The sequence below is a fragment of the Columba livia genome, chromosome 10 (genome assembly GCF_036013475.1).
Source record: "Columba livia isolate bColLiv1 breed racing homer chromosome 10, bColLiv1.pat.W.v2, whole genome shotgun sequence".
Classification (NCBI taxonomy): Eukaryota; Metazoa; Chordata; class Aves; order Columbiformes; family Columbidae; genus Columba; species Columba livia.
This window is the reverse complement of record NC_088611.1, coordinates 3,542,638-3,564,049: the sequence shown is the minus strand read 5'-3', so window position 1 is coordinate 3,564,049 and position 21,412 is coordinate 3,542,638. Positions and strand designations below refer to the sequence as shown.

At 42.6% G+C, this 21,412-nt stretch overlaps 1 protein-coding gene across 11 annotated transcripts in view; it reads right to left on the bottom strand.

Annotated features, from left to right (window-relative positions):
• The window catches only part of WNK2 (WNK lysine deficient protein kinase 2), a 112,362-nt gene that overhangs the window by 42,667 nt on the left and 48,283 nt on the right, over window positions 1-21,412 (bottom strand). For 10 of the 11 annotated variants that reach the window (XM_065074966.1, XM_065074957.1, XM_065074962.1 and 7 more), the window contains exons 6-12: window positions 15,611-15,699; window positions 14,540-14,759; window positions 11,537-11,825; window positions 8,368-8,564; window positions 5,699-5,812; window positions 1,841-2,032; window positions 261-800 (exon numbers count right to left, since the gene is read on the bottom strand). In XM_065074966.1, the coding sequence (XP_064931038.1) occupies window positions 261-800; window positions 1,841-2,032; window positions 5,699-5,812; window positions 8,368-8,564; window positions 11,537-11,825; window positions 14,540-14,759; window positions 15,611-15,699 (1,641 nt within the window). The remainder of the gene's footprint in view (window positions 1-260; window positions 801-1,840; window positions 2,033-5,698; window positions 5,813-8,367; window positions 8,565-11,536; window positions 11,826-14,539; window positions 14,760-15,610; window positions 15,700-21,412) is intronic. The other variant, XM_065074960.1, reaches the window with a different exon arrangement.

Here is a 21,412-nt window from a genome sequence, read left to right as displayed (position 1 = left end):
CACTGGGGGAGCTGGGAATGTCCCTTCAACCCAAACTATTCTGTGATTCTAAGATCCTCAATATTCACCTAAGACGCAACCTGCTTTACCTGACTTCACAGCTCTAGCAAACAGCTGCAGGACCAAGATCTAGAAGTTCACAAATCATCTTAAGAGCACAGACAACCCCCTGCGCATTTCAAGGGAGCGAGCCCCAGGAATGCCTGCCTTCACCAACCCCCCTGGGGGCCAGGCCCGAGCGCCCCGTGCCAGCACATTACCTGGTGAGTGGCCGTGGGCGCGGAGAGAGGCTGCTCGGATGGATGGACAATGCTGGGCTGCAGTGACTGAGGAGGTGGCGGTTGCTGCGGCTGGGACACGGCCTGCGTGCTCTGCGTGGGATGGGGCGAGGGCGCCTCGCTCGCAATCATCTGCTGGAAGGCGGCCGGGTAGATCTGCTGCGGGGGCAGCGGTGGCACCGCGGGGTGCGGCGGCAAGGCGGGCACCCCCGGCGGCGCCACAGCAAGCAACGGGATTGGAGCAGCCGACATATTTGGCACTATTGTTTGGCAGGGCAAGACCAGAGATGCCACGGTTGTGTGGGGAAGGTTGACGGCCTGCATGGGGAGGGCGGGGGAGTTGGGCGCCATGGGCAGCGCGGGGTTCATGGGCAGGCTGGGCAGCAGCACGGCTGGAGCAAAGTACTGAGAAGGAGCTGGGATGGGGGGCACGTTTGCAGCAGGTATGTCAGAGAGGGTTGGAGGAAGGCTGTCAAGTCCTGCCAGAGGAGTAATTGCAGGAATGACAGGAAACTGAGGAATCTGAAAAAAAATATAATATTGTATGAATCGCAAGTGTTTTTGCTGATGGTACAAAGTAGTTTCATTTGCCATACAAGTATGTAAAAATCACCTGTGCCACAATAATTATGTCTGTTAGTCACTTTCATTCATTTCCTGAGGTTTGTAAACAGTAATAAAAACTGATTTATGACTAAAATCATTACCAAAAGAGAAAAATTCATTTTGGGGGGACAGTTTTATACCTTAAAATATTAAAACTATTTCTAACACTAGCTTGAAGCCTTCACATAACATACTGATTAAAAGCTGCCCTCATTTTCACAGAAATGAAGAGGAATTGGACTAGACAAAACACAACACTTGTTTGTGCAAAACTCAGCAAGACAATTTAAACCTCTTGTCCTTAAACAGTCTGGCAGCAACCCAGGCAGCGTGGAAGATCCCATAAAAGGGTTTTTACAATCAAAACCTCCCATAGCAGACCATGACTGCCCTGTCACCACAGAAGCAGTTCGCTTCTTCCCCTTTGTCACAAGCTGCTTCCCATCAGGGTGCCTGTCACCAGCAGACACCAACAGCCCCAAAAAACCCTTCCCGGCCCAGGAAAGGGTCCATCACCGCTACTGAAATCAGAAACAGGGCTGAGAGCTTGGGAGGGGAATGGGTGAGTGGTTGGGAAAGTGGTGACATTAGGAGCTCAGAAAAAGAAATAAAAAGGGCAACTTCTCATGCTCTTAAGCCTGGGATGGGGAATAGAGGATGCCAGAGAGGAAGGTGTAGAAAAAAAAAATGCAGTTATTGCAAATTTTTAACTGCCATTAAGTGGACTCTCCAGGCATAACAAAGGATTACTCACATAGGAGTTTTTTGCTTCACCAAACAAAAACAAATTGTAAAGAAATATACAGGAGTCAGGAAAAAAAAAGCTATATTCTTATGGACTAATTAAATTGGAATGCATTCAAAATAGCCACACGAAAACTGCAAATCACGTTAATTATTAGCTGGGAAGCTTTACTCCAATGGATGCACCCACACACCGTTTTCCAAGGCGTTACCTGGGAAGGGGCCACGGGCGGCAGCTGCGGCACGGCGGGGATCTGCAGGGGCTTCAGGGGGGTGCTGGGCGCCGCCACCTGCGAGCTGGGCGGCTGGAACTGGGGCAGCAGATGGGGCGCCGGCTGGAGGGGGCACACGGGCTGGCCGGCCAGCACCTGCTGCAGGGACGCTGGCTGCGGCAGGGGCTGCTGCTGCGGAAGAAAGGAATAAACACGGGTTATAGCCTGTATGTTATAAAAAACGGTTCACTGGACACAGCCACCCATTCCTCTCTCTAGCCCAAGCCACACAGCCAGAACAGAACTGTCGCTCAGAGTAGGGATGGTTTATAGAAGAGAAGGGCACTCCTAATTTAAACACTGTACAAAAGCCTCTGTTTAAAACATATTTAAATGCAAGATACATTACCTGAAAAGACAAGTTCTAACTGTCTTGGAAAGGTTATTTGTAATTACTCAAACTCTTTAAACCCCCCAGATTGTTCTGGTTGGCTCTGTAAAGTCCCCACCTACTAACTTCAAAGATTCCTACGCTGCAGATTATACCCAGCTAATCTTGGCATTCAAAACCTGACTACATAATGTAGCAGGCATTGAAATATACAACACTTATTATCTGAGACATGAATAAAACACAATAATTATAGTAAAAGCTGGATCCCAGTTATTTCTGAGGTGATGTAGTAACAATGCGGCACCCAAAAAAGCAGTTTTGCCCTCCCAGGGAAAACAGTGCTGCGCTGGCCTGCCAGATTTTAAACAGTAGAACAGAAATCAAAAGCTGCATTAAAGCCGAAAGTAATCAGTAACAAACTGGTAGCATAGAAAGTGTGGAAGTATCTCCTTCTTCAGTTCCTCTAATTAATGCTAAAAGTACTTTAAAAAACCCCTCTGTGTCAGAAGGATGGAACCAGTGCCCACAGGATCGATGGCTCCACTGGGGCTGTACAACACACACAGCCTCACACCAAGCTCAACGGCCAAAAGGTAACTTCAAAATGAATAGCCAAGCATTGTAATTTTCCGTCTTCACCACTACCATAAATCAGTATTGTAATGTTTTGCTCTGCACTTTTATAGTGGCAGGATTCTTCAACCAGTTTTTAGGTATTAACACAATAAAACTGCAGAAGATGTATCAAGGAAGCAAGATGCCATCCATTCTTATAGGTAAAATTCAAGCACAACTGGTGAGTTGCCAATGCAGGGATCAGTGAACAAGAGTATTTGTCAACTGGTGTCAAGTGTCTGGGGGTGAACGCTTTGAATGCCACAAGCAGTGCAAGGGGCAGCACCAACAACCCTGCACAGCATCAGCTTCTGGGTCCTGCCTGCGCGTTCACCTTGCCACACTGAAGAGAAAAACCAAGGTGGCTCTGTATTGCAGTTTCTGCCATCGCAAGTTTTGGGAAAGCAGGGGCATTTACCCAATTAAAACCGCCCACCCAAGGGTATGGCAGCGCTGATGCGAACAAGCTCAGCAGGAGCCTGCAACTGGCAATGGGAGAGAGCAAACTGGCTGAGATGGAGCCCACTCATGGCACGGGGGGACCCGCTCGTCCCATGCCATCGGGGGACCTGCTCGTCCCATGGCACAAGCTCTGCACCATGGGCTCTCCCGCCAGACCCAGAGGAGCGGAGCAGTCCTGGGCACACGGGGCAGGGCTGGAGCAGACAAGCCAGCGCCAGCATGGGTGTCTTGGCACTGCGGGCTGGGTGAATCCACACACAGCTTCAACGGGCTGCCCACATACCTGTGGATCAAGCACACTGACACGGGCTGTTCACCGCACCTGTAACTCTGTTAAAAGCACTAAAATTGAGCTTGTGGAAGTAAGCAGCTTCCTAAAGCCTCCATTTCAAATTCAACTTGTGTTTTACAGGATGCTTGTGAGCTGGATGAGGCACACAGAGGACAAAATATCCCAATTATGCTCACTTTGCCACATTATAACTACAACATCATAAACGCACAGATACCCAAATGGGGAAAAAAACCTAGGAGATGCAATATTGATCCCGCACGTCTGAGCCACCAGTGTGTGTTCATACAGGATCATGTTAGACAGATGAATTTTCTCACCCTGATTCCCCATTCTTTCCTTGACCTGCCCTACCATGCATCTGAAAAAGACTGCAGATCTCCAGCGCTCAGGGCATCGTACCTGGAGACTCTGGGAACACCAGAACTGTTAATACTTCTGTCTGAAGCACACAGGTGTTCTGGGAAGTTCTGCACAGAAACTTATCATTTTACTTATTTCTGTAACAATAATACTGTACAAAGTATTTTATTTGGCTCCCTGGTAAGATTAGAAGAAGACTAGTTATTAAATCCTTTTGCTATCAGAATTATTTTGAGACACAGCAAAGCTGTGAGGAAAAGGCATGTGAAAGAATTCAAGTTGGGCAAATAGCCTATTCCAAAGCAGCATTTACTCACAGGAGGAAATAAACAACAGATTTTGAGCTGTCAGCATAAAGCTCCAGGGGCCACTAGAAAGTTCTGGACAACTGGTGAGGTCCTAAATTTGCATAAGTGTAAAACTTTTGGCTGAGAGAATCATGAGCATATCCCTGCCCTTTGGAAAAGAAAATCCCATATATGACAAACCTTCCCATCAGCATGTGTTTTGCAAGAACAACAAAATACATTGTCCTTATACTGATGCTTTCAGAAGCACGTTAAAAAAAAAAGAAGGCAACTCATGAGATGAATATTGATAGCTAAAAAGGTTTGGAGAGGTATGAAACAAGCCAGTCACAAAGTATACAGATGCTACCAAAGGAAGCCAAGCTTTTTGCAGAATCCCTAAAGTGAGCCACGAATTATCACGTTGTACAGGTCAGCGGCTCACACCACCACTGTGCATGGAGGCTGCTGCGGCCTCCCCAGCTGCTTTGTAAATACCTTCAAGGAATACAGGTTTTGTGGAGAATTTGATAATTCAAAACACGTAAAATTACTATTTGCATACATTTTAGAGAGAGACATTCTCTTGGAAGATAAAGCTACTGGCTGGATGCCTATAGTGAACTACACTTAACACACATGCACGAGACAAAAAGCAGCATTGCCAAGGATTCAAAGACAACTGACACCAGGCAACAGAGTCTCTCTCTAATATTTTAGAAGGAGGTGCCAAATAATAATGCAAAATTAATAAAAACCTGTTCAGTTTTTAAGGACCAAGCCAGTACACCGCAATCTGTAAGAGGCTTCAAGCCAACGCTGTTAGGCCACAACAAAACACCAGAATGTCAGGGGTTGGAAGAGACCTGGAAAGCTCATCCAGTGCAATCCCCCCATGGAGCAGGAACACCCAGATGAGGTTACACAGGAAGGTGTCCAGGCGGGTTGGAATGTCTGCACAGAAGGAGACTCCACAACCTCCCTGGGCAGCCTGGGCCAGGCTCTGCCACCCTCACCAGGAACAAGTTTCTTCTCATATTTAAGTGGAACCTCCTGTGTTCCAGTTTGCACCCATTGCCCCTTGTCCTGACACTGGTTGTCACCCAGAAGAGCCTGGCTCCATCCTCCTGACACTCCCCCTCCTTTCCATATTGATCCCCATGAATGAGTCACCCCTCAGTCCCTTCTCCAAGCTCATGAGCCCCAGCTCCCTCAGACAACAAAAGAGCAGCCCTGACCTACATCAAGACATTCCAAGGTACCACACAATTGTCCTTGAGCCTGTTACTGTCCGTCCCTCAAACCCAGCAGCCCTTGCCCCATCCCCGAGTCTCTCCAGTGGCAGTTTCAAACACCTCAAACTTGCTACAAGGGATGGGTTGGAGCAGAGCACAGGTAAGGAATGGGAGGAAAGCAGCACTTTTTGGCAGCGGGCAAGCCCTCACCTGCTGGCTGGCCATCACGGGCGGCAGGGAGGTGCCAGAGGTGGGTTGGACCACGGGGAATGGCATCGGTGGCTCCTGGTAGTGCTGGGGCCGCGGGGGCCCCACAGGCGCCGGCTGTGAAGAGGGAGGGCAGGTGTTAGAGTCACGAGTCTGCGACCACTCATTGGGAACAGAATCACAAGGAACAGGCTACTCGGTTCAACACAGAGCAGGAAAAGAGATGAAAAATTATCTGCAAGGAACAGAAAGTTACTTAATCTAAACACGTGGCAAAAAGCCAGAAAATTCCAAATCGGACAACCAAACTGCATTGCATTTCTTTCTGGAAGCAAGTGCGCACACTGGAAAAACCACTGAAAGCACACACAAAGTGAGAATATACGAACAACAGCACGTTGCTAACTGGGTGAGAAAAACTTATCTTCAGAGTTCCATAATTTCATAAAGAATCTTTATCTTCCAAAATGTAGGTAATTTACTTCAAATGGATGTAAAGAAAACAAATAGAGAAATGAGAAACAAAACCACAGTGGAAGTGAAAACAATAAATTCAAATAGGGTTTGTAAAAACAGTTCTCCAAAACTTTAGCTCAAAGTTGATAGATTAAAGATAAATGGTAGTCAGACTGAGGCTCCTAAGCCTAAAAAAAAAAACCCTACTACAGTTCCCATTATGTGCTTGTTATCTCGATATTATCTCAAAGATAAATATAGTGATTTTCTTTGTTTTGAGTCAGATTTCTGTTTCCTGTGTGTGTTGATACTCTCAAACCTTGGAACTTTTTACCTAAGTTATTGCAGAAAGAAAAAATATGGAACTACTGTCAAAAATATAAACTATGAGAAAAGATTTTGCTCACGAATAAAGGTTATTATCTTTCCAAACTCTCTAGCATAACAGTAATGCATTTAGATTAAAATTACTGAAATCTATCAAAAGAATGAGTTTGCTCTAAAAGAGTATGTTGCACAGCTCAGATTAATAATATCTAATATTTTTAATTAAAAAAATGTGTATTGACCATTAGATGTAGAGTTGGTAAGGTGGTGTTCCAGGTGAACAAGAAATGAGGAAGGATGCGTCCCAGGAGACACATGCACATTGGAAAGGTGGTTTCCACACTGGAGGGAGCTGCCTACAGATGTCAAGGACAAATCTTTTCTCTTTCAGGTGAACAGTCATGTTTCAGTGCATTCACAAAATACAGTTCATAGCTTCTTGCAGGTATTTTGGAAAACATAAGGTAAAACCAGGGAAAATGATGCACTAAGTATGTAGAGTAAACCTGGATCAAGCAGGAAAAAACTATTTGTCCTGGATTTCATTTTTTTCTTCTCTTAAGTCAAATAAGATGAAACAAAACCAAACTAACCTACCACATCATGACTGTCATTTTTACTGGTTCCAGGGCTCGGGGCAGCTGCTCCCCACAGCACCTGCTGGACACGCGGGCCGGGACTGTCCAGGCACGCCGCTCCTCTGCCCTCGCAGGGCTGGGGAGGCAGAACGTTTTCCACAGCTCTTGCAGATCTCACAGAAGAACTGGTCTTTTGGCTTACTGTGTATTGGAAAGGTTGATGTAACAGCAGCAGGTCTAAACTTGAACCGCTAGTTGCGATAGAGGCTGAGACACTGAGTTCTCCAGGAGTTGGCTACCAGGGCAATGAGCATGTTCAACAGGCATTAAGGGCATCTTTTTGATCCACAACGTTTTGATCTTGGCCGTGGTGAAATGAAGAGGCTGGGCCTGAACAACAAGGCTGTGGAGGAACCATCAGCTCTGCAGGGCATGCAGAGGTCCCCAGTGCCACCAGAGGCCCCTGCTGCCTCCTCTTGTCCACAGACACAAGTTCTCCGCTCCTATTCTTCACGACTGGAGTCAAAGCCATGATGTGGTCACTGTGGCGGTGAAAAGCAGCATGAGCAATGCCTGTCACCTGTGATGGGTGCAGGCTGGAGTGGGAACACTGTGCTGCCACAGCTCCCAAAGGACTCAGCACATCCACATTGTGGCTCTCACTGGAAGCACCTGAAGATTTATGTTCGCTCCCATGTGTTTGTTCTTGCAGCAGCGGTTCCGTTAACTGCTTTTGGTCAAGGTCAAAACAGCACAACAACAGGAGAAAGCGTGAAGATCTGACTGGGCTACCAGTGCCTGATTCGGAGCCTCAGTACTGGACGGACATCACTGAGTCCGTGCAATATTAAATCCAAACCCAGAGAAACAACACGACTGGATGTGTGCCCTTTGTCACAACTGGAACAACATCAGACCCAAGAAGCTCTTGAACAAATGAAGGACCAATGATGTGTGGCTACACCGACATCAAGCAAAACCAAACAGAACAGCTCTCAAATACAACTGCAAGTTCAAAACTAATCATTGCAAAGCTACTAATGTAGCTCAGCAACAACAGGTTGAGAAAAAACTTCATTACTGAGTTTGACAGCTGCCAGTGAAGCATTTCTTCAGAATGGCATGTATAGCTGGGTATATACCATCAACCACACATGCATTTCAGATCAACTAGAAATGCGTTACTGAGCCAGTCACCACCGACAGAGGTGAGTGAGGAACATAGAGAGCAAGCCCACTGAAAACAAGAGCACAGATGCGCCATTCAGTAGGATGGAGGCTCCGGGAGGGCGCGGTGGAGCGCAGACTTACCGCGGCGGGCGGCTGGTAGTGGCCCAGCGGCGGCAGCGCGTGCGGCAGCGCCGGGCCGTCGCTCAGCGGGGGGCTGTACACCCGCTGCAGCGCGGGGGCTCCCGCCTCGGCCAGCGACGAGTAGATGACGCTTTGCTGGCTGCTCTGCGAGTCCGAATAAACCGTGGAGCCCTGGCCGCTGTCAAACGTGCTGTCAGCTGGAAGGACAATATTTTTTGTTATTAAGAGCTCAACAGCAAATGTTCAAGTAATTATTTTAGAGCAAGGTCAACACTGGTTTACATAATTAGCATTTTTAATACCCTAGCCTTTTCCATTATACAAATACATTCTACAACACAAATGGTATTTTCTACAAAAGGCACATACTGCTTCTCCTAAGCCAAGAACCATCCCCATGGACTTTTGTGCATAGCAATATTTTAGGCACATTGGTATTTCCTTTAAAAGGCATAAGGTTGACATTAAGAATTGCCAACATTTATAGATTTTGTAGGATGAAAGGAAAGGAAAGGAAACCCCAATTGTAGTTTTCATGGCAGATGACAGTCTTCTAGTTAGATCTCCCAGGGATGCACTGACTTGAACACCTATTCTTATTACAAAATTCTTTATATTGTACGCTTTGTGAGTTCAGCAAATCATGCCCTGCTTGAGTATACAGCAATACCTCATGATGAAGAACAGATAACAAAATTATTTGCAGGTTTGAAGTGAGCTAGGAGATATACATCTGCTCTCCCTACATTCTTAACATGTGTATTATACAGAAGTGGAAGCACTTTTATACATGGAAGAAATCTAGAGGCTTCCCTTTGCTCTTGCCCAAAGACAAGACAGTTTTATAGTTTAGAATTTTGTTGTTTAGAATCAATAGGTGCATTCAGAGTTCTGTCGGAGTTTCTCATGCAGGTGCTTGCCCAGCGAACCTGGGGAATTGCAGTTATGGGCACCAGGCAAGCATCTTTTCTCAAACCAATATAAATCTTTTAACTGTACTATTGTGTATTACTGAGTTTAAAATGTCTTTTCATGACTTCTGAAGCCTGTACAGTACAGGTGCCCAGCTCTTCTTGAGTATAAAGCCACTGTTTTCTTCATTTGAGAAATTAAATGAAACAACCAAGACCATAGCTTTAAGTATCCAAAAGACAAATAGCTTGTAACAGATTTAAAACTCAAAACTGAAAGAAAACTAGAAGAGTTAAAAAAAAAAATTAGCTTAAATTATAGGTAAGCTTAAATGCTATTTCTTTTTCTGACACTTGCCACATTCTCTTTTTTCCATATTCCAAATAAGATCTTATTCAGCTTTTTTTAATAGCACCAGAGATTACATTTCTCCTCAATACTCAAAAACTATTCTCCCAACTATTTTTTTTTATTGGCAAAATTAAACTCTCCTCTATATTTATTCAGCTTATTTCTAAAGAGAGTCAATGGGGTCCTGCTCTAAGAAGGCAGAAGTTCCTGCTGTAAACACACTTCCATTTTATTACCAACAGTAACTTAAGACCTCAAAGGAAAAAAGTATGACAGTAGAGTGCTAAAGTAAAAGCTGTGAATCAGTCTCAGATTTTTACAGGGTAACGTGAGTTACATATGTTATTAATTTAAACTTTTACATTTAACCTCAGATCATTACATAAATTGGTAGACCAGTCATCTATAGAGGCCTTAAGGCCTAACATCACAGCAGAAGTGTTCAAAGACACTGATAGTGAATTGTCAAATAATACCAAGAACTTCTAACAAGTTGAGGAGTAGGAAATAAACTGGGGGGAGTTTATATTTAGTATCAAATTCTGCCAACTCATGTCCCACAGAACCATGGGAAGCACAAATAGCTTATTGTACCACTGGAAGCCGAGCCATAATTATGCTGTTTCTCAAGGGAATTAGATAGCGTGAAATAAGTATATGACAAAAAAATGAAGTGAGATCAATTTATCCTTAGAAAAGAAGCACTGTTAACACTGCAGTATTCTCAGTGTTATGCAAATATGACCATTTCTCATATCTTAAGGTTTGTTTTCTTGTAGAGGCATGCTTTTTATTTTAGCACTCAAAGCAACCTCCGTCTAGCAATTTATACAATATCTGAATTAAAGCAGCAGTTCTCTTTGCTAAAGATCATCCATCTTTAATTTAAATGTGCTTACATAAGCCCAGAACAGTAAAACAGAAACATTATATGTATTTTGTTACTAAATTATTATATCAGATTATAGCACAAAACTCCTAAAACTTCAAATCTTCCATGCTAAATATAGCTGGCAACATTTCCTTCAAGATGTTTAAATGTATAAATAGATTGAGATTTCAATACTAAAAGCTTGACTCAGTAGCAAAGGCTGATTTTAGGGGACAGAGCCAGAGACAAGTTACTTTAGGGAACTAAAGGCACTCCTGCCTCATGCCTTGCTGTTGGCTCAAGAGAAGTCTGGTGCTCTGGAATAGAAGGCAAAACAACCTCTGCAAGCAAAGAGGATCTGCATCCTGACCCAATGACCCCCAGCATCACTGGTGTCAACCCATGAGGTGTAGTGTTCCCTACACGAGTAATCAAACCACAGCCAATATTTCCACAAAAGAGGGAAATCTTGAATTACATCCTGTAACATTCAGAGATGTATTGGTTTTTCTGCTACAGATCTTTGCACAAAAACCTTCAGACAAGCCACCACGAGTAACTCACAAAACACCAGAAACTGTAGCGCTTCGGTTTCAGCAATGTTTGTGTATGAATAACCAGCTCCACATTAACATCATTTGAAAAAGCCACTACTTGCTCTGGTCAGTTTTGGTGCCAATTCAACCTCTGCAGGTTCTGAAATTGTGTTTCACACTAACAGTGTTGATCCCACCATCTGGCATAGAAAACATGTATTTTTTGTGTCTAGCAGCAGCTCTTCTTGCTTTTCCATTTACAAATATGTTTTCTGCATTCAGTGCTACTGAAGGAGAAGCTTCCTCTATATAACACAGGTTTTCCTGACACTTTATTCCTTTCAAAATCATCATGCATCTGCCCAAGATACTTGTGTTCTTTGAGCTGCTGTGCAAAAGGCTGCCCAGCGGCTCATCTCGCCACCGAGCTCAGATCATCCTCCATTTTTCCCTTCAGACATTCCTCCCAATATGCACAGCAAATCAAGCTGAGACTTACAGGCGACAGAGGTGACGCTGGTGGGCAGGTTTGGCTGGAAGGGGTGCTGGTCGGCCTCAGGTTCCTCCGACTCCGACAGGACATGGTGGCCCGTGTGAGAGAAATAGGTGACCTGGACCTGCTGGGCCTGTGGCGCCTTCAGCTTCTCCAGGCACTCCGAGTCCCGGCGTTCCTCCGACTGCATCCTCGGCCAAATCCGCTCTCTTCTCCACAGTATTAACGCTACTCGGTCACGGATCGACTTCGCAACTATCTTGAGATCATTTTCGTGAAAAAATCCAGAGTCGATCTACAGAGGAGGCACAAACTTAGCAAGGTTACGTGCGCACAGATGGCCGTGCACACACAGGTATTACTAAAATCTCTTCCTAACAGAGAAAACATCACTTCAAAATAAAACTAATTAGATATTTATTCCTCACGAGAACAGGAACTCAAAAGCATGATGTTTTTTAAATAAAACTTCTACCCTTAATGCATTTTGAAACAATATGTGATTTCTAGGACCCAAATATGTATTGGGTCAATTTATTCACCGGTTAACATGAAAGAGACCAAGTTTAACTGCAGATGAGCAGACTAACAGCATAGTCAAAAGAGGAAAGAAACATCTTTGTAAAATGGTCTTTGAACAATTCAACTGGAGTAAACCATACAACCCTTAAATCAGAATTTATTGCCTTAACCTTTCTAGTATACACAGTTCCCCAAATTACTGGGCTTGATATCACAGCAAGTCATGAAAGAAAAGGTCTTAACAGAATTTCATCTCAAATTAACTCTCTTAAAAGCTGAAGTCAGTATTGATTGACTTCTATAAAGAAAAAGCCTATCATGGAGGCAAATGAGGGCTGTTCACATCTGATTGAATAGGGGACCAGGCTTTCTCAGAATTCAGCTGTTCAATGGGTCAATCTGTGCTATTTGTTTGCATCATCTGTTGCAGTGCAGGGTATGAATTTTAGTTTAACAAGCACCTACCAGAGATTTGTCTGCTCTCCCTACATTCTTAACATGCATATTCTACAGATGTGGGAGCACGTGTATACACATGGAGGAAATCTAGAGGTTTTCCTTTGTTCTTGCCTAATACAAGATAGTTTTACACTTTAGATTTCTGCTGTTTAAAATGAATAGGTGCAAAGCAGCTTAAAATATAGATGGACATGGATCTGGATATTTTCCAGACCTCACTGACACTCCTGAACCGATGAGCCAGCAAATGCCACTGACAGGAGGGAGTCACTGAGGAGAACCACCAGGTCCAGAGAACCTTGGCTGCTATTAACCAACCTGCCCGGTAGATGCTTCATGACACAGGTCAACGCTTAATGCAAAGGCACTGAAAACCTGCCAGGTTAACTTGTTCTTTTTTTTAAAAAAAAGAAGAAACTATTCTTATTCCTGCATGTCTCTATAGGGAAAGGTTAAAGTTTGACATACTATTTTACAGTACCAGCTGATTGTGAAACATAACTTAGGTTGCAAACCCACCAGAACATTTCAAGTTCCTTTGGACAGGCTGAACACTCCACTACTGTAAACACATCAATAATGGTCAGTAATTCCCCATACATTCCTGCATCCTTCTCTTTCACAGCACATAAACCAACACAAATTGCTGGAAGCACATGGCTTTGCTGTTCCACAATTCATAAGGGCTAGAAAAAGACATTTAGGAATGAAAGTTCCCCTTTGCCCCCAGCTGCCCCCCACAACAGCCTCCAGTTTGAAAGCATTTAATGTGCAAGCACTTAGGTAACTCTTAATGTAATCATAAAACACACTGTTTAAAATAATTTGGGCAAGGGAACAGCATCACAGTACTTAGGGAGTATATCCGTTTAAGTATACTTTTCACAAGAAATATTTCTTCAAAACAAAATATAACAGCTATGGGCCAAATAACCTACAGAACTTCAAAACTCCAAATATTTCCAAAAATATTTAAATACAAAATATAACAGCAAGTAACTGTACCAGAGCAACTTTTAAAACAAATTAGTTATGTAACAATACATTGCTCGAAAAATATTGGACCTACTACAAACTAATGACAAGAAGACAGAGAAGCCTGAACTTCTCCCACTAAATTTGGAGGATGTGCTGACGGGTCCAAGCACAGTAAGGCAACATTCCCAAACTGAGAGGCTCCTAAGCAGACCAGGAGTGGCAATGACAACATCATTAAGTGGAACCCCTGGGGATTTAGGATATAATAGGAACATTTCTGCAAGCACCAGAAAACTCAGACCCTTAAGTATTTACTTATTCTATGTTTCCATGAAAATCTAAAGAACTGCAGTGAAGACATCACTAAAAATACATGTTCAGTGACTATATAGTGAAATTGGAACACAAAATAGTTTTGCTAACAAAAGCCCACAAGTTCTGAAGACAGAAATTCACCAAATTAAACTTATCCATTAAAAAATCCAAAGTTTATTCCTGACTCTGTGCAGTGGGCTTGAATCTAGTTCCTACTGACGTTTGGTGATAGAGAGGCTGACCACAGACTTTCCTCATCTACATTCCTCCTGAGTTATACCAACAGAAAAGATGGGAAGGAGTGTTTTGAAGAATTCAGTGCAGAATATTTTACGATTGAACTCTTGAACTCATCTAATTTATTTCAAGCTGCTGTCTGAAACTAATCTGATTCAAAAACAATCTGAAGCCATTCAACAGCTCACAGAATCTGGCAAAGGAGTTTTCAAATTATAAAAGTCAAAGAGACCATTCTGGTCCCTAAGCTATTTGAAATGTCATTTCATGCATCTGTTTTCATACTTGGCAAACAGTATTTTCCAGTTATTAGTTCTTGCTTGTTTACCCCTTTATTGTAGCATTCATCCTAAAAATCAATGCAAACTGCTCAAATTAGACACCTGGAATGGTATAAATGTAAGTTACTTTACCAGTCTCCTTCCTGCTGTCCTGTGAGATTTATGCACTACTTTATATATATATATACACATTTCTGTCAAGAGAAGTTTATTTTACCATTTCTTGTGCAACATCATCAGGAGTTTCCTTCTCCAGATCAAAAGTAAACTCAATGGCTCCATTATCTTTGGGTTTTCCTTTCAGTTTCTTAGGATCTTCTACCCAGAGTCTTAAGGCAATAGAGGATTTCCTACCATGGTCTTCTTCTGCAAGTTCCACTCTTACCCCAGTATCTTCAGCAAAAAAGGCATGGCTTAATAAATCTTTAATTTCATATCTGCAATGAATATAAAGAATATTCAAATACTGCAAGTTTTAAGCACTTTCAGAGAAGTTTGTGACAAAAAAGTCCTGTTAAAGGCAAAAACATTTACAGTGTGTTTGGTGTTCATCCATATCAAATTTGCATTCTTAGCAAAAAGACAGTATTTGCAGTGTTACACTGAGGACTGCTGAAAAAATGTTTCCTGTTTCAAAGCTTCACCAGTATTCATAGACCATAAGCATGCAGAGAAATGTGGATTACAGCTCTGCTCAGCTGTTCTTGAGTAGGAGCTTAATGAGTAGTAAAGAAAGAGGTTCTCTCTAGGTAGCCAGTTGAGGTCCCTAAAAACCATATTTGTAAAAGTTATGAAATACTGAACAGTAGAGACACTCACCTAGGAGAGGTGAGTATAAGATCAGGTTTGAGAACCAAAGCTGGAAACAAGGCCCAATGAGTCTCCCCGTCCAGAGGGGACACAAGCCAGTGGAACCTGCTCCTGGTGAAGCCTCCACCACATGGCGCCTGTGCTGGACCTCCAGCACCAGCCTTGGTGCCCCCCCCAGAACCTCCCGAGCGAGATCTGAGCGACACGAGTGTGGAACGTGCTGGAATCCACCAGCTCACACGTTCAACGATGCTTTCTGACCTTATTCTTTGTAGCTGAGAGGTTGAGGACACAACAGCATTTATTCTATTATCCTGACGTTGTACGGCAGGAAAGCAGACGATCATTTCTATTTTATTTCCATTCTGCATTTTCTGCTACTCTGGGGGACCCAGAGGCCAGAGCAGAAATCCACAGATAGCTTTGAAATCCCTGCATACACATTATTTAATACACAACTTAATCACTTAAAACAAACCTTTCTTCTTTATTTTTGCAAATGCACTCCCCAATTATCTCCTTAATTTCAGGATCAGTAACTTTCTCAAAGCTTGCTGGTTTTATACCCTGAAAGGACAAAGAAAAACAATTTAGTTTCAAAAAGAATTACAGTATATCTCTTAAGGACATTCTTCCTACATTTTATAGTCAATTCAACCCTTGGAGCAGCTAGTGCTTTAAAGTTGTTAGTCTTAACATAAAATTGAACTGAAGATTTAGGGCTACCATATTTTAAGTACTGTCGCACTTCAAAATAAGCACATGAGTTTGTACGTTAACTCAGCCAAACACGGGGCAAATCTGCCTTTTTCTTCACTAACCTTTGCAAAACTTTTACATCCTATTGACTCTGAAGTCAACATTCAAGAAACAGGCAATTTTACACTTTCAAAACAAATATTTTCTGAAATTATTCCTGTCTTTTTTTTTTCCTTAACTCTCAAAATGCTAAATCAAAGACAAATAATCATATTTTTTTTGCAAGAATAAGTCCAAAGTACCTTGGAGGATCCACGCAATATTCCATATTCCTGTTTCCCACAAACCTTCTGTTTTTTTAAGTCGCCAACCGTCAAAGATCCCCAGCCCCTCCAAAAAAACACCCCAAACCAACCCCCAAAGCAAGCAGGGGAGCAGGAGAATATGCCCAGCAGCTCTGCCTTGCTCTTGCATTTCCTCAGCACATCGTTAGAATCTCATCAAGAACGAGTGGCAGAGCAGGTGTAACCTATAAATCAACCTACCCATCAAGTGCAATCTCTGTCAAACATCAGCATTTTTGCTGGGAGCAGCATCCAGGTCTAGATTTGGAACAGCAAAACCTACAAGCGTGGCCTTTCAAGGAGAAAACCCAACCGCTCATTGCAGAAGAAGACTTGGAGAAGCCAAATCTGCTTCCTCATGTCGGGAGCTCTGGCTCGAGGCCGGTGCTACGGGAATAATTTGCATTTCTTGCAGGTTACGTGGGGTTGTTTTAGGAAGATTGAGGGGATTTGAAAGCCAAACATGCACTCCTAGGGCAATCATAGGTCATCTTCCCTCCTTCCTAACATTTCGTAACTCAGCATGATCCCCCTCAGGGTACACAGCCCCTCAATTAAAATGAGGTATATCATACCAACAGAAAGAGACTGTAAGAGAAGTAGTGTGCAAGCTTGCAGGCTAAATAACAGCTTATATATGATGCGATCTTTGTGTACACGTAATCAAGTGTGTACACGTAATCAAGAATAATTAAGTTAGCCCTTTTATTTGTCATGTTCAGCTTAAACCACACAAAAATTCATTCAGTTTTAAAAACACGTAACATCAGTACCTACGAAAACAAGATGTATCTGCATGAAAATTTGACAAAATTAATCTAGGAACAGATTCTACAGTTAGACACTATTACTTAAGGACTCAAGCATTTCCAACGAAGTCGATAAGTGGAATAAAAAGGAAATATGACTCCTTTTATCGAAAAAAAAACCAAACCAGAATCTGATTAAGCACATAACCAAATGGGATTTGGACATTTAACTCCATTCACATCCTTTTAAAGTTCCACCGTGAAAGAACAGTAACTAATGGATCATGCAGGGGCAGATAAGGAGGCCTGAAGTCCTGAAGAGTAGACCCAGGGCTCACCTGATGCTGCCTTCGATTCAAGAAAATAAAACCTATTGCAGACAACGTCTTCAAATACTTCAATAAATGTGGTCTTAATAAATTTTAGGGGTGAATTTCGATGAGGGTTGGCATGCCTCTGAATTTCTGAATAGTCCAGCATCAGATTATACTTTTAGCTTTTTGTTAACATTCTATTGCCATTCAAGGCTCAGATTCAACTTTAAACATCAATTTCGTTTTTATTTCAGGTCAACCACTCCCTTTTTGTCTTTAAACCCAAGAGTGAAATATGTCATTCATAAATTCTGAATAATGTCATCACGGAACAGTCACAGAGACTCAGCTGCTAAGATCCAAACCACCACTCTTGTGGGGACAAAAAAATAATCCCTACATATGCCTGGCTGGCACATGTAAATATATAAAAAGAATTATTTGCTTAAGCAAACCTAAGTCTTATTTATGAGATGAGGGTTCTAATTATATATATTAGAAAAATGTGTCAAAATGATAGGGAGTGTCTAGCCTCTCAAAGCCCAGGCTTGCTTAAAACAAGATGAACCACATCGTGGTGTGCCAAGAGACTTTAAGAGAGCTCCAACACCCCAGTTAGGAATGAAAGGAAAATTGCCACCAAAAGACATTTTTAGCATTAATCCTCTATACCGTAACGCATCCTAAAGCTACAGAAGCACATTGTGTTCTCAGATGGGGAGGAGTTTGAAGAAAACTTCGGTAATTCACAGCAGAAAGCAACAGCAAAACCTACATTTTCAAATCCTTCCGTTTGCTAGAGGAAACCACTGATTTCCATCTCTTTGACATGTACCAGGAAAAATGGGTAATAAAGACTATAGCTTAATCTTTACTGAAAATTATCCCACACATGTGCATCAGTATCAATTTAAGGGGGGAAAAACACCACCAAAAAACCCGAAAGCAGCAGTAGTGGCAATTTTCACCACGCTACCTGAAGAACTTTCGGCTACCCAGAGGAATATATCGCTCACGTATCTACATGCTCAAGGGAACGTGCCAATTGCTTTTTCATAATTGCACAGTGCTCCATGAGTATCTTAGCACAAAATGAACATAGGAGAGACAAATAGCATAAGGCATATCACAGAATCTCTCCATTTAATTTTCTTTCCCGGAATCCACGAACAATCTTCATTTATGTGGCTTGACTTGTGCTCTGCCACAGTGGGGATGCAGCAGGGTGGGACACGCTGGGCACCTAGAAATTAAGTTTGCACTGAAAATGGTCCTATTGACAGATCCTGCTGTCTGACCCCTATTTTTGACCTTAAAAGTTGTTTCCACAAAAAAAATAAGCAGCAACTCCTTCAAACACCATTTTACTTTCAACGTCTTTTGAAGGAACAGTGACTCCAAACACATATTATATTCACCTACTGAACAGCTACGCTATGAATAGGTGACTAAAACAAACAAGAACAAAATATGCACAGTGGAGTACTGAACAGAGCTGCTCTGAAGTGTTTTCTCAATGCCCATATGCTATAGTGCGCTTTTGCTCCTTAATCTTCATTAAAACCTCCAAGGCCACCTCATTGTGATGCTGCAAGCCCTCCCTGCAGCGCTGGCCCTGATGCTCAGAGCCTCCCACAATGAAGGGGGTTTATTCGAAACGCAGGTTTCTATTTGCAGTCAAAGGACTCGTCCTGTTCATTTACACAAAAGCCATCTGTCTTTCCTGAGCATTCCCAAAGAAACATGGCACTGAAATTCAAAGTGTATTAGCTAAGGAATTATCCACGACGGTTTGAAAACTGCACAGCCGTCTTGTAAACAAGGTAAATTCAGCACCATTGCATCTGAAATGCAGGGCTAGCTGGCTGGCATAAGGTGCACAGAGATGTTTTCATACAAATTCTTTAAATGCTAATATGTATGTATATATATAAACACAAAATCCAAGAGCAAAATGAGAGAATATCAAATAATATCCCACAGGATGGGTTACTTGGAATCCCTCACCACCAACTCAGTCTCCTCACCTTCTTTCTGAAGGGATTAGATTTGAAATACATTGCACTCCAGAATATGCTATTTGAGTTTATGGTCAGGCACATACAGAACATTACAATTTTAACCTTTATGACGAGGGCAAACACATGTAGCTTGTTTTTCAGAGGTCTAAAAGCAGCCGCTTGCCACGTTTCCATCAGCAGAGCACACTTTTGAAAGAGTAACACATAACGCTCCACAAGATGCACAGTGTGTGCCAGAGAAGTCAACCTGAAGTCTGACCCCTGTGAGCCAGTAATTTTTCTGAAGGCTCCTTTCACCCAGGTGCCCTCCAAGCCAAATATGTTACTTTGGACTAAAACTCCATCTTCTACCTGTAAGGAGTATCCAGGCTCATGTAGTGCCTAGAAAAGGAAAAACCTTCTTCTGGAAAAAAAAAAAGCTGAAACCATGTTTCCAACCGAAATTCCACCTTATCATATGCTCTCTGAAATCAACAAAGTGAAGGTAAAGTTCTCTATTTTGTCAGGATTTTGTCCCGCAACATTAGGCCGCAAAATCACTGTGTGCAATTATAAACTGATCTCTATTTCACTGCAACGCGAATGCTTATCTAAGGAGATTATCTACAGGTATAAGATATCTGAAACACACAAAAAGTCAGTGTAATAACATTGATAACATCTTTTGTCTGTTGCCGCTGTGCTACATCTGTAGCATTTAATCTATACGAACAATGTAGAATACAGCCTTCCAATGCCGTGGCAGTATTTTGACATCAGGCCTGTGAGAAACTACAAGTCAACAACATGGGAACAAGCGTTGGAAGAATACAAGAGGCAAGGACTGTATACTTATCGATACATTAAGGCTGGAGGGATTAATACTGGATCGATACATCAAGGACAGGGGGGTAACTTGTGATAGATCAAAAAAAGCTTTTACAGTAGCAACTTTTGTGGGAACGTAAAAAGTACCGCTTATATAATGCACAACTTAACAAGTAATGCTTGAGCAAGCATCCTAGCAAGTATAAATACAAGCCTGAATTTGTAATAAATGTCTCTCATTGCACCTTAGAGTGTCCGTGCCTCATTCGCTACAGAATGCTGAGAAAACATTTGAGACATTTATGAAAAAGAAACGACATGAAAACTTAAAAGGCGAAAGAGAACACTATAAACATGTGGGTGTTTGAAAGCGCAGGTCTGTGCGGAAACCCGCGGGCTCAAGCCGCTGGTCGGCTGCGCATTCGGCAGCACCCGTGAGCAAACGCTGCGCTGGACCCGCCTGGGAAGGTCACAGGCTCCGATGCTTCATCACTATTGTCTCCATCAACATCACTTGGCAGAATGATTAAACACAAAAAAACATCTGACTAAGAAAAAACATCAAGTTATGCATGAAAAATGAGATTATGGCATCAGAATGAAGGTCACTGCAAATATGCTGACCAGGAAATCACTTCAAAGTTAACTGCAGTAAAAGCGGCTTGGACCTGTTGCTTGAAAAATATTTATTTTCTGTTTATGTTACGCAGCCACTTTGTTTATGTTTACACTCCATAATTCCATCTGAAAGGGCAGAGAGGTGACAAGCCCTAGCAAGCACATCTCATCTGGCAAAGAAGAGCCCCTCCGTACATTTGGAAACAACTGCCACTTTATCCTGGACTCTTACATATGCACATAGTAAAAACCAGAGTGGAAAGCTAAAACAACAAATAAGCAATGAGAATATGGTCAGCCAGAGTAAAAGGTCTCTGAAATAAATAAGTATATTCATCTTACATGACAGCCATGCATAATGTGTAATACCTTTAAACAAAATGTAACACCTTAGAAGGGTAATGTTTCTATTTTCCATACCAATAAGGGCTACCAGCGCAGATGAATTGAACAGCTACGGCTTCACATGTGTCTTACACCCTGTTAGCAGGCAAGAGTTTGACAGCGTTAGGATGGAGCAGAAACAATAGAAAGAGGCAATGGCAAAACCAGCAGCTGTGCTGGGCAGCAGAGGGAACGGGCAGCCCAGGGTAATCCAGAGCAAGGGGAGAGACAGCCTGAAGAATAAGGTGCTTATTGTACCTTCATCAGCAAACAGTTGCTTGATGCAAACCCTGACAAACAGTTCCAACCCCTTCAGATGCTGTTGGCACCTCCACCAGTTGCCA